The sequence below is a fragment of the Scyliorhinus torazame genome, chromosome 25, assembly GCF_047496885.1.
Source record: "Scyliorhinus torazame isolate Kashiwa2021f chromosome 25, sScyTor2.1, whole genome shotgun sequence".
NCBI lineage: Eukaryota > Metazoa > Chordata > Chondrichthyes > Carcharhiniformes > Scyliorhinidae > Scyliorhinus > Scyliorhinus torazame.
The window spans coordinates 34,342,819-34,355,737 of NC_092731.1; the positions used below are offsets into that span (position 1 = coordinate 34,342,819).

Genomic DNA, 12,919 nt, shown 5'->3' on the forward strand with positions numbered 1-12,919 from the left:
TGGGGGGGGAATGGGGAGGGGGGGAATGGGCAGTGGGGGGGAGAATGGGCAGTGGGGGGGAGAATGGGCAGTGGGGGGGGAGAATGGGCAGTGGGGGGGGGGAATGGGCAGTGGGGGGGGGGAATGGGCAGTGGGGGGGGGGAATGAGGGTGGAGTGAGATATGCACTGGGGGTGTAATGGGCAGTGGGGGAGAATGGGGACAGGGGGGAATGGGCAGTGGGGGGGGAATGGGCAGTGGGGGGGAGGGAATGGGCAGTGGGGGGGGGGGGGAATGGGCAGTGGGGAGGAGGGTATGGGCAGTGGGGAGGAGGGTATGGGCAGTGGGGGGTGGGAGGAAATGGCAGTGGGGGAGGGAATGGGCAGTGGGGGGGGGGGAATGGGCAGTGGGGGGGAGGGAATGGGCAGTGGGGGGGAGGGAATGGGCAGTGGGGGGGAGGGTATGGGCAGTGGGGGGGAGGGTATGGGCAGTGGGGGGTGGGAGGGTATGGGCAGTGGGGGGTGGGAGGAAATGGCAGTGGGGGAGGGGCAGGCCCGGGCGCCACCACGTGGTCGGTGTGAGGGGGGGAGGGGAGGCGGTCACGTGGTGCGGGGCCGCTGCGTGTTCTTTAGAGGCCTGGGCGCGCGGACAGCAGCTACCGAGCGGCCCGGGGGATAGAGAGAGTCCGCGCTGAGCCCGGGGCCGCCGCAGCGGCAGGGGTGGGGAGTGAGGGGTCGGGGGACACACCGCCCCGGGGGAAAGGGGCAAGCACTCGGGGCCCAGGCGCCTTTTGTTCGGCGGGGCCCCGCCCTCGCCCGCCATTCTCGCCGCGGGGATGAGGCCGGCCCCCGGCTGAGGAGGCGGCGGGCCCGGCCGCTCGCTGTGTGGGGGATGGAGCGGGCCGCTCCGCCGGCCGCCCTGGGCCCGGGCCTGGGCGCCGCGCTGATGGAGTCGCCGCCCTCCTGCCTGCGCTCGGGCAGCGTCAAGGTGCACCTGAAGAAATGGAGCATCTGGGACAAGTTCTACAACCTGGGCACCGAGATGCGGATGTCGAAGCGCGGCCGCTTCATGTTCCCTTACTGCGAGTACTCGGTGTGGGGGCTGGAGCCCGCCAAGAACTACATCATGGCCATGGACATCTCCCCGGTGGACAGCTACCGCTACCGCTACAACGGCAGCAAGTGGCAGCTGAGCGGCAAGGCCACGCCGCATGTGATGGGCCGCCTCTACTTCCACCCCAAGGGCAGCGTGCCGGGCCGCGAGTGGATGCTGGCGCCGCTCTCCTTCGCCCGGCTGCGCCTCACCAACTGCCCGGCGGCCGCCGAGGGCCACGCCATCCTGCACTCCATGCACCGCTACATCCCGCAGCTGCACATCATCGTGGCGGACGGCGTGGCGCCGCGGCCCAGCCTGGACGACCCGCGGGTCTACACCTTCGTCTTCCAGCAGACCGAGTTCTTCGCCGTCACCAAGTACGAGAACAAGTTCATCCGGCAGCTCAAGCACTTCTACAACCCGTACGGCACCGCGCTGCGGGACGTCAAGGGCTCCAAGCAGGTAACTGGGGCTTAGTTTGGGGGGTGGGGGGGAGGGGGGGTGGGGGTGAGAAGATTACAACAAAAAAGATTCACAGTGCACCAAAACGTTGGCCAAGGGCCTCCTCCCTTAATTGGAGCCTGCTGAATGTAGTCAAGCATGCAGGCATCAGGCAGTGAAATGCCATTTCAACTTTTTCACATGCACAAATCTACACTACCCAATTCTTTTTCTCTCTCTCTCTCTCTCTCTCTCTCTCCTCCCCCCCCCCCCCCCCCCGCACATCTTTTTTTTGGGGGTGCAGCATAGCTTCGGGGACCCAGGTTCGATTCCCATCTCGGATGGATGGGTTTCCTCCGGGTGCCCCGGTTTCCTCCCACAGCCCAAAGAAGTGCAGGTTAGGGGGATTGGCCATGCTAAATTGCTCCCCTTCCCGTTAGTGGTGAGCACTGTTGCTTCACAGCTCTACGGTCGCACGTTCGATTCCCGGCTTGGGTCGCTGTCTGTGCGGAGTCTGCACGTTCTCCCCGTGCCTGCGTGGGTTTCCTCCCACAGTCCAAAGACGTGCCGGTTAGGTGGATTGGCCATGCTAAATTGCCCCCTTAGTGTCCATGTGGGTTACGGGGACAGGGTGGAGGTTTGGGCTTAAGGAGGGTTGCTCTTTTCCAAGGGTGTGTACAGAACTCAAGGGGCCGAATGGCCGCCTTCTGCACTGTAAATTCTATGATTCTTTTGGGTTGTGGGGGTGAGACCCATGGGGAGAATGTGCAAACTCCAAGCGGACAGTGACCCGGGGCCGGGATTGAAACATTGCACCACCATGCCGCCCTGATGCTACTCCACATTCTGATGTCTCATGCATTCAGCTTGCCAATTTTCGACCTCTTCCATTTTTTCTTTCTGGCAATGTTGTGATTTAAATGTGTCTGATGTGATTTGAGTGTATTCTTGATTGTATTGACTTCAGATGCATTCAATGGATCCATTCTTCGTGGTTAAACTATTGGCATGTAATCCAGATGACAACTTTATCTAGGCTTACACAAATTTTGATGTTTAACTGTCATATTATTTGTAAGCTGAAATGTTGTGCCACTTTACACTTACCGAAGGTTGAAAGAGGTTTTCCCAGCTGTCCAGTCTTTGACCTTCTGTACGCCATGCTGTGTCAGCAGCTATCAACTCATGTGTTGCCTTCGCGAGTCATGTCCCTTCCCAACAAAACCCTGAACTCTTCCACCACGGTCATTCCTTCAGCATGGCACTCATCTATTTTGCATTAAATCGAAGGACTGCAGACTTGAATGTCAACAGTAATTTAATTCATTGCCAGATCTAGCTGGGCCACATTAAGCGCTGTTGGGCCACATTAAGCGCTGTTGGGCCCTGCTCTGCACCACACATCAGCTCTGGGATAATCTTGCAACTTTTCTCAACTACCGACTTTGTGATTTACCTCCCTCCCCTGCATCTTCCACTTTACAAAGAAAAGTACAGCACAGGAATGGACCCTTCGGCCCTCCAAGCCTGTGCCAACCATTCTGCTTGTCAACCTAATATATCCTGAAACAGTTTGCCTTCTTGCCTCTGCGCCATTGCCTGTGGACCCTTGGGCTCTCTTATTTTTCATCTCGTGTTTTTCATCTTGTGTTGTCTATCAGACATTTTTTTTATGGGATGTGCACATCGCTGGCTAGGCCCAGCATTTGTTGCCCATATCTAGTTGTCCTTGAGAAGGTGATGGTCAGCTGCCTTCTTGAACCACTGCAGTCACTGAGGTGTAGGTACACCCACAGTGCTGTTAGGGAAGGAATTCCAGGATTTTAATTCACCGACTGAAGGAATGGCAATATATTTCTAAGCCAGGAGGATGAGTGACTTGGAGGGGACCCTCCAGGTGGTGGTGTCCCCATGTATCTGATACCCCGTCCTTCTAGATGGTAGTGGTCGTCCTTTTGGAAGGTGCTGCCTCAGGAACCTTGGTGAGTTGCCTCCGGAACCTTGGTGAGTTGCTGCAGTGTACCCTGTAGATCAGTGTTTTTCAAACTTTTTTCCATGGGGTCCAATTTTTACCAACCGGCCAACCTTCGCAAACCATGCAGGTCGACTTTCGCAACCACGCTGCCCAAACTTTGTGACCCACCATTTTCTTTTTTGATAAATTGAGTATTTTTTTTTTTTTTGAATTAAGGGGAAAATTTAGCATAGCCAATCCGCCTAACCTGCACATCTTTGGGTTGTGGGGGTGAAACCCCGCAGACACTGGGAGAATGTGCAGACTCCACACGGACAGTGACCCAGGGCTGGGATTCGAACCCGGGTCCTCAGCGCCGCAGTCCCAGTGCTAACCACTGTGCCACCGTGCTGCCCATGACCCACCATTTTCGCTTGCCTTTCATGCGACAGGTGAGCCTGCTTGGTCCTCACTTATCTCACTTGTTTTGTCATTCAATGTTACATTGTTCATCTGAGGTCCTGGTGCTCACGCCACCACTCCTTTTTCCTGCTGTGGATTCCTCTGAGCCACTAGCTCCAGCAGGTTTAGTTCTGAGATCCTGGCCTGTTTGTGTGTCTGGTCTTCTCTTTCTTATTACAAAATGATCCATTAAAAAAATTTCAGTCCTGTTGCTTGTTTGCTGCAGACAAAATGGAGGAATCGCAATCATTCCCAGAGCACATGACGTCCGTGTTCGAGGCACATGATCTGCTCTATGCCTTGCTTGAGGCAGGAATACTGATTGAATTTTTAAAAAAATCTCCTGAGTCATGGTGCCGAGGTCCAGAAGAGGCGGTGCTTCTCGCTGGGCTCCGGGCATGCGCACTGATGAATGGGCACAAATGCGTCTGCATTTTTAAAGTCGGCCGCGGCCGTCATTTGTAAAGCCGTTTCCCAGCCGGCATTTTTAAAAGCCCGCTGTTGCGCGTTAATTCCCACGATCGGGAACGCCGCAATGGATGGTTCCGCAACCCTCCCGACTTTGAAAATGATTGTTGTAGATGGTGCACATGGCTGTTACTGTGTGTGGTGGTGGAAGGTTTGAATATTTGTGGAACAGGTAGCAATCAAGCGGGCTGCTTTGTCCTGGATGGTGTCGAGTTTCTTGGGTGTTGTCGGAACTGCACTCTTCCAGGCAAGTGGAGAGTATTCCATCACACTCCTGACTTGGGCCTTGTAGATGGTGGACAGGCTTTGGGGAGTCGAGAGGTGAGTTACTCGCTGCAGGATTTCAAGCCTTTGACCTTTCCTGGTAGCCACAGTATTTATATGGCTAGTCCAGTTCAGTTTCTGCTCCATGGTAACCCCCAGGATGTTGATAGGGAATTCTGTGATGGCAATGCCATTGAATATCAAGGGGCGATGGTTAGATCCTCTCCTGTTGGAGATGGTCATTGCCCAGCACTTGTGTGGCGTGAATGTTATTAAGATATGAGATCAGCTGCACACTGGTGACACCGAGATCTACTGCACCGTCTTTCTCATCCCATTTCACTATCTGTGTTGTCAGCATCCTTGTCATGGATATGACTGAATGCTCCAGTGGGTGACACAGTGGTTAGCACTGCAGCCACACAGCGGCAGGGACCCGGATTCAACTCCGGTCTTTAGTGACTGTGTGGAGTTTGTACTTTCTCCCCGTGTGTGCGTGGGTTTCCTCCAGGTACTCTGGTTTCCTCCCACAGTCCAAAAATGTGCAGGTTAGTTGGATTGGCCATGATCAATGTGTAGGATTAGCTCCCTTGCGACCAATTCCACCCTGCTTTTTGAACTGCACTGCACTCTTGGTTGTATTTGACCCTGAACTGAGCTTCCAACAACATGTCCTCTCCTCTATATGACCATAAGATATAGGAGTAGAATTAGGCCATTCGGCCCATCGGGTCTGCTCTGCTATTCGATTGTGGCTGATATGTTTCTGATCCTCATTCTCCTGCCTTCTCCCCATAATCCCTGATCCCCTTTATTAATCAAGAACCGATCTATAAAGGCGGGAGCGGCCGGGGTCAACAGGAGTCAGCTGCCTTACGGGAGAGCAATGGGGGGAGCAAGGGGGCTAGACGGTAGTCTAGCTGGGGGCTGGGGGGGAACTGAGTTGCAGTTGTACTGACCGAAGCAGAGCTGGAGGTAAAAGGGAGAGTCTGGGCGGGGGTTTGAAAGGGATGGGTAGGGCAGGTCTTTCATTCAGGGCTGGATGCGAAGAACAGAGGGGTCGCAATACTAGTGGGGAAGCGGGTGTCGTTAGAGGTGCTGAATATTGTGGCGGATAATGGAGGTCGATACGTGATGGTGAGTGGTAGGTTGCAGGGGACCCGGGTGGTAATGGTGAATGTGTATGCCCCGAATTGGGACGATGCAGGGTTTATGAAGCGCATGTTGAGTCGGATCCCGGATCTGGAAGCGGGAAGCTTGATAATGGGGGGGGGGGGGGGGGGGACTTTAATACTGTACTGGACCCAGCAATGGACCGATCCAGCTGCGGCCAAGGTGCTAAGGGGTTTTATGGACCAGATGGGGGGAGTGGATCCATGGAGGTTTTCCAGGCCGGGGGCCAGAGAGTTCTCCTTTTTTTTTCTCTCCCATGTACATAAGGTCTATTCACGGATCGACTTCTTTGTGATGAGTAGGGCACTGATCCCAAGAGTGGAGGGAACGGAATATTCGGCTATAGCGATTTCGGACCACGCCCCGCACTGGGTGGAGTTGGGGGAGGAGAGGGACCAGCGCCCGCTGTGGCGCCTGGATGTGGGACTGTTGGCGGATGAGGAGGTTTGTGGGCGGATCCGGGGGTGCATTCAGAGATACATAGAGGCCAATGATAATGGGGAGGTGCAGGTGGGTGTGGTTTGGGAGGCTCTGAAGGCGGTGGTTAGGGGAGAGCTCATTTCAATTAGGGCTCACAGGGAGAAGAGCGAGAGGTTGGTGGGGGAGATAGTAAGGGTGGACATGAGCTATGCCGAAGAGGGGCTGCTGAGGAAGCGACGGAACCTCCAAACGGAATTTGATTTACTGACCACGGGGAAGGCAGAGGCTCAGTAGAGGAAAATGCAGGTGGCAGTGTAGGAGTATGGGGAGAAGGCGAGTCGGATGCTGGCGCATCAGCTACGTAAGAGGGAGGCAGTGAGGGAGATTGGAGGAATCAGGGATGGGGGGGACTATGGTGCGGAGTGCGGTTAAAATAAATGAGGTATTTGGGGATTTCTATGGGGACCTGTAGAAGTCAGAGCCCCCGGAGGGGGGAGAGTGAATGCGGCGGTTCTTAGATCAACTGAGGTTCCCGAGGATGGAGGAAGAGCAGGTGGCTGGCCTGGGGGCCTCGATGGGGCTGGAGGAGCTGGTTAAGGGATTGGGGAGCAAGAAGGTGGGCAAGGCCCTGGGACCGGATGGGTTCCCAGTTGAATTTTCCAGGATGTATGTGGATCTGTTGGGCCTGTTGCTGGTGAGAACCTGCAATGAGGCGAGGGAGGAAGGGACTCTGCTCCGGCAAGCGGGATAAGGACCCGCTGCAGTGCGGTTCGTATAGGCCGATCTCTCTCCTTAACGCAAGTTGCTGGCGAAGGTCCTCGCTTTGAGGATTGTGTCCCGGGAGTGAAACATGAGGACCAGACGGGGTTCGTGAAGGGCAGGCCGTTAAATGTGAATATGCGGAGGCTCCTGAACGTGATTATGATGCCCTCGGTGGGAGGGGAAGCGGAGATGGTGGCGGCTATGGACGCGGAGAAGGCCTTTGATCAGGTGGAGTGGGAGTACCTATGGGAAGTGCTTAGCAGGTTTGGGTTCGGGGAAGGGCACATAGGGTGGGTCGGGGTGTTAAACAGGGCCCTGGTGGCGAGCGTGTCTACGAACCGGCGGAGATCGGAATATTTCAGATTGTACCGGGGGACGAGACGGCTGTTCGTGCTGGCAATTGAGCCGCTGGCCACGACATTAAGGGAGTCTAGGAACTGGAGGGGGTTGGTCCGTGGAGAGGAGGAACACCGGGTGTCGTTGTATGCTGATGGCCTGTTGTTATATATTGCAGATCCAGTGGAGGGGATGGCGGAGGTCATGCGGATCCTTGGGGAGTTTGGGGACTTCTCGGGCTACACGCTCAACGTGGGGAAGAGTGAGCTCTTTGTAGTGCATGCGGGGGGCCAGGAAAGGGGGCTAGAGGAGATGTCGTTGAAGAGGGCAGAGAGGAGCTTTCGATACCTGGGTATCCAGGTAGCTAGGAGCTAGGGGGCCCTGTATAAGCTTAATTTGACACGGTTGGTGGACCAGATGGAGGAAGACTTTAGGAGATGGGATGTGTTGCCACTTTCCCTGGCGGGTAGGGTGCAGTCGGTCAAGATGATGGTCCTCCCGAGGTTATTGTTCGTGTTCCAGTGCCTGCAAATCCTAATCCCCAAGGCTTTTTTCAAGTGGGTAAGCAGGAGTATTATGGGGTTTGTATGGGCGAGCAAGACCCCGAGGGTGAAGAGGGTGTTTCTGGAGTGCAGTCGGGACAGGGGCGGGCTGGCGCTGCCGAATCTGTGTGGTTATTATTGGGCAGCTAATGTGGCGGTGATCCTTAAATGGGTAATGGAGGGGGAGGGGGCGGCGTAGAAGAGGCTAGAGGCGGCGTCTTGTGTGAGTACTAGCTTGGGGGCGCTGGTGATGGCACCGTTGCCGCTACCGCCGACGCGGTACACCATGAGCCCGGTGGTGGTGGCGACATTGAAGATCTGGGGGCAGTGGAGGCGACATAGGGGTGAGGTGGGGGCCTCAATTTGGTCCCCAATACGCGATAATCATAGGTTTGTGCCAGCAGGATTGATGGGGGGTTCCTAAGTTGGCATCGGGCAGGAATTAAAAGGATGGGGGACCTGTTTATAGATGGGACTCTTGCTAGCCTGGGGGTGCTGGAGGAGAAATTCGGGTTGCTTTTAGATATATGCAGCTAAGGGCGTTTGTGAGACGGCAGGTGAGGGAATTTCCGCTACTTCCAGCACGAAGGATTCAGGACAGGGTGATTTCGGGTGTATGGGTTGGAGAAGGCAAGGTCTCGGCGATTCATCAGGAGCTGCAGGAAGCGGAGGAGGCCTCGGTGGAGGAGTTGAAGGACAAGTGGGAGGAGGAGCTTGTTGAGGGCCTCTGGGCTGATGCCCTGCGCAGGGTCAATTCCTCCTCCTCATGCGCCAAGCTCAGTCTAATACAGTTCAAAATATTACATCGGGTGCATATGACAGGGGCGAGGATGAGTAGGTTTTTTGGGGTGGAGGACAGATGTGTGAGATGTTCGGGGAGCCCAGCGAATCACGCCCATATGTTCTGGACGTGCCCGGCGTTGAAGGGGTTCTGGAAGGGCTTTGCGAGGGCTATGTCCAAAGTTGTGAACACCCGGGTCAAGCCGAGCTGGGGTATTGGACGAGCCGGGAGTGCAGGAGCCGAAAGAGGCCGGAGTTCTGGCCTTTGCGTCGCTGGTAGCCCGGCGGAGGATCCTGCTAATGTGGAGAGATGCAAAGCCCCCGAGCGTGGAAGCTTGGATCAATGACATGGCAGGGTTCATTAAGTTGGAGAGGATAAAGTTTGCCCTGCGAGGGTCTGTGCAGGGGTTCTCCAGGCGGTGGCAACCGTTCCTAGACTTTCTCGCGGAATGCTCGGTGGAGGTCGAAACAGCAGCAACCCGGGGGGGGGGGTTAATGTTCTTGTTCAAAGGGGGCGTTTTCCCCACTTTTGTAGTTATTGGTTCAATGGGGTTAATGTATCCTTGTTTGATTTCCTATGTACAATTTTGTTTTTCTTTCTTTCTTTCTGGAGTGTTTGGTTGAAAATTGTTAAATTTTGAATAAACCTATTTACAAAAAAAAAAGAAACGATCTATCTCTGTCTTAAAGACACTCCGTGATTTGGCCTCCACAGCCTTCTGCGGCAAAGAGTTCCACAGATTCACCACCCTCTGGCTAAAAATGTTCCTCCTCATCTCTGTTTTAAAGGATTGTCCCTTCTGCCTGAGGCTGTGCCCTCGGATTCTATCTCTTCTACTCGTGGAAACATCTTCTCCATTCCCAATCTATCTAGGCCTCTCAGTATTCTATGTTTCAATGAGATCCTCCCCCTCATCCTTCTAAACTCCAACGAGTATAATAATAATAATCGCTTAATGTCACAAGTAGGCTTCAATGAAGTTACTGTGAAAAGCTCCTGGTCGCCACATTCAGTACAGACCCAGAATCCTCAACCTTTTTCATACGACAAGCTCTTCATTCCAGGGATTATTCTTGTGAACCTCCTCTGGACCCTTTCCAAGGCCAGCACGTCCTTCCTTAGATACGGGCCTTAAACTGCTCCCAATACTCCAATGGGGTCTGAGCAGAGCTTTATACGGACTCAGCAGTCCATTCCTGCTCTTGTAATCTCGCCCTCTTGATATTAGTGCTAACATTGCATTTGCCTTCTTAACTGCCAACTTAACCTACATGTTAACCGTAAGAATATCCTGAACTAGAACTCCCAAGTCCCTTTCTGCTTCAGATAGTCTATGCCTCTATTCTTCCGACCTAAATACATAATCTCAAACCTTTCCACATTGTATTCCATCTGCCACTTCGTTGCCCACTCTCCTAGCCTGTCCAAGGCTTTCTGCAGCCTCCCCGCTTCCTCAGCACCACCTGTCCCTCTACATATCAACAGATTTGTCAGAAATGACCTCCCTTGAAGAAGCCGTGCTGATCCAGTACTATTTTATCATGCACTTCCAAGTACTCTGCAATCTCATCCTTAATAATGGACTTTAAAATATTAACAACACCTGAAGTCAGGCTAACTGGCCTATAATTTCCCGTCTTTTGCCTCCCTCGCCTCCTTCAACGGCGGTGTTACATTAGCCATTTTCCAGTCGTCTGGGACTCTCCCTGACACCAGTGATTCCTGAAAGATCATCACCAATGCCTCCACAATCTCCTCAGGTGGCGACCGTCCGATCCAGGTGATTTTTCCACATTCAGAACTTTCAGCTTCCCCAGCACCTTCTCCTTAATGATGGCCACTACACACCCCTCTGCCCCACACTCTCGAAGTTCTGGTACGCCACTGGTGTCGCCCACCGTGATACAGAGTACCTATGGGCTGTACGGTAGCATACTGGTTAGCACTGTTGCCTCACAGCACCAGGGACCAGGATTCGATTCACAGCTATGGTCACTGTCTGCACGTTATCCCCGTGTCTGCGTGAGTTTCATCCTGATGTTCCGGTTTCCTCCCACAAGTCCCGAAAGATGTGCTGTTAGGTAATTTGGACATTCTGAATTCTCCCTCGGTGTATCCGACCAGGCGCCGGAATGTGGCGACTAGGGGCTTTTCACAGTAACTTCATTGCAGTGTTAATGTAAGCCTACTTGTGACAATAAAGATTATTATTATTCAGTTCCTCTGCCATTTCTTTGTTTCCTATTACTACATACATTAACGCTGCAATGAAGTTACTGTGAAAAGCCCCTAGTCACCACATTCCGGCACCTGTTCGGGTACGCTTGAGAGAGAATAATATTTAATACAACACCCTCTGTCCTGCATTAGTTTAAAGCCCTAGTTATGCGATTTGCCAGGACTGGTACCAACATGATTCAGATGAAGACCATCCCATCAGAACAGGTCCCCTCTTCCCCAGTACTGGAAATGTCCCATGAGTTCAAACCCATTTCTCCCGCACCAATCTTTGAGCCATGTATTTACCTTGTTAATCTTATTAACCCTGTGTCAATTAGCTCATGGCTCAGGTAGTGATCCGGAGATTATTACCTTTTTGGTTCTGCTTTTAAATTTAGCTCCGAGCTGCTCATTCCTTCAGCAGAACCTGTCTTTCTTCTACTTATATCATTGGTACCTACGTGGACCACGACAACTGGATCTTTACCCTCCCACTCAAGTTCCTCTGCAGTCCAGATCACTTGAATGGCTCCCTGTGCAACAGTGCTGTGGTCAGTTTGCTCATCCCTTCCAGTCTCCGCTCTCATCCATACAGAATCTCGGACCTGTTTGTCAAGGCTAAGGGCTGAGGCTCCTGCCACTCCACCTGCTGGATCCCTCTACCTACCTCCCTCGTAGTCACACCCTCCTGTTCCTGACCACTGACTGAATTCAAGGTAGTTAATCTCAGGATGTGCCTGCCTCCTGGAACACAGTGCCCAGGTATCTCTCCCCCTCCCTGATGTGTTGCAGTGTCCGAAGCTCAAACTCCAGCTCATCAACTCTCAGCAGAAGTTCCTCAAGCAATCAACACTTTTTACAGATGTGCTCACTAGGAACCACAATGGGGTCCACCAGCTCCCACATCATGCAGGTGCAACACATCGCCTGGCCCTGCATCTCTCTTTTATTTATTTATAATTTGTTTTTTTTAATTTTAAATAGTTTTTAGTCTTTCTAATCTGTAAAATATTTCCAATTTGACCTTTTTAATCTGAAAGCAATTCCGAATAGGTAATGCTTCTGCTCCTTTAAAACCGCCACTCCCCCTCTTACCTTAACTCCCGACACGCAAAGCAAAGTGGCACTCCGTGCAAGGCTCTGAACAAGCTTGTTTTATAGCCTCTGCCCCCCCCCCCCCCCCCGTTTAATCCCCTGCATAAAGAAGCCAGTCTGAACCGGTTTACTAACTGCCCTAATTTGCTCCCCTGCCGAGTCCCACTTTCTTCAAATTCTTCATATCTGAAGGATTTTTAAAACGTCTACCAGCAGTTTAGTTTGTAAGCGCTGTGCTGTTCGAAATCTGACATCACTCATCTCTGCCCCTACTTTAACCCATCTTGGGGCAGCACGGTAGCATTGTGGATAGCACAATTGCTTCACAGCTCCAGGGTCCCAGGTTCGATTGCGGCTTGGATCACTGTCTGTGCGGAGTCTTCACATCCTCCCCGTGTGTGCGTGGGTTTCCTCCGGGTGCTCCGGTTTCCTCCCACAGTCCAAAGTGTGCAGGTTAGGTGGATTGGCCATGATAAATTGCCCTTAGTGTCCAAAATTGCCCTTAGTGTTGGGTGTGGTTACTGGGTTATGGGGATAGGGTGGAGGTGTTGACCTTGGGTAGGGTGCTCTTTCCAAGAGCCGGAGCAGACTCGATGGGCCGAATGGCCTCCTTCACTGTAAAATCTATGATAATCTGTTGAAGCACTCATTTGTGCATTCAATGCCTCAGACCTAATTATTCTAATGCTCTCCTGGCCAGCCACACAGCTTATCCAAAACTCTGTTGCCAGCACCCTAACTTAACATCAGTGAGATAGGTTTTAAGGTGTGCTTTTAATGGAGGGAAGAGCGGTAGACAGGTGTAGGGAGGATCTTCTAGAGCTTGGGACCCAGGGATCGGAAGGCAGTCACAAATGGTGGAGCTGTTGTACTCTGGAAAGCTTTGCTCAGTCTTTGAGATATTTAGAGTGAAGCATTATGAGCATAC

The 12,919-nt window shown here is 53.0% G+C and overlaps 1 protein-coding gene across 2 annotated transcripts in view; it reads left to right on the plus strand.

Annotated features, from left to right (window-relative positions):
- The first annotated feature begins 742 nt into the window (after positions 1-742).
- Positions 743-12,919, plus strand: part of LOC140402476 (uncharacterized) — a 146,506-nt gene continuing 134,329 nt past the window's right edge. For both annotated transcript variants that reach the window (XM_072490291.1, XM_072490292.1), the window contains exon 1: positions 743-1,535. In XM_072490291.1, coding sequence (XP_072346392.1) covers positions 870-1,535 — 666 coding nt within the window. In that variant the 5' untranslated portion in view covers positions 743-869. The remainder of the gene's footprint in view (positions 1,536-12,919) is intronic.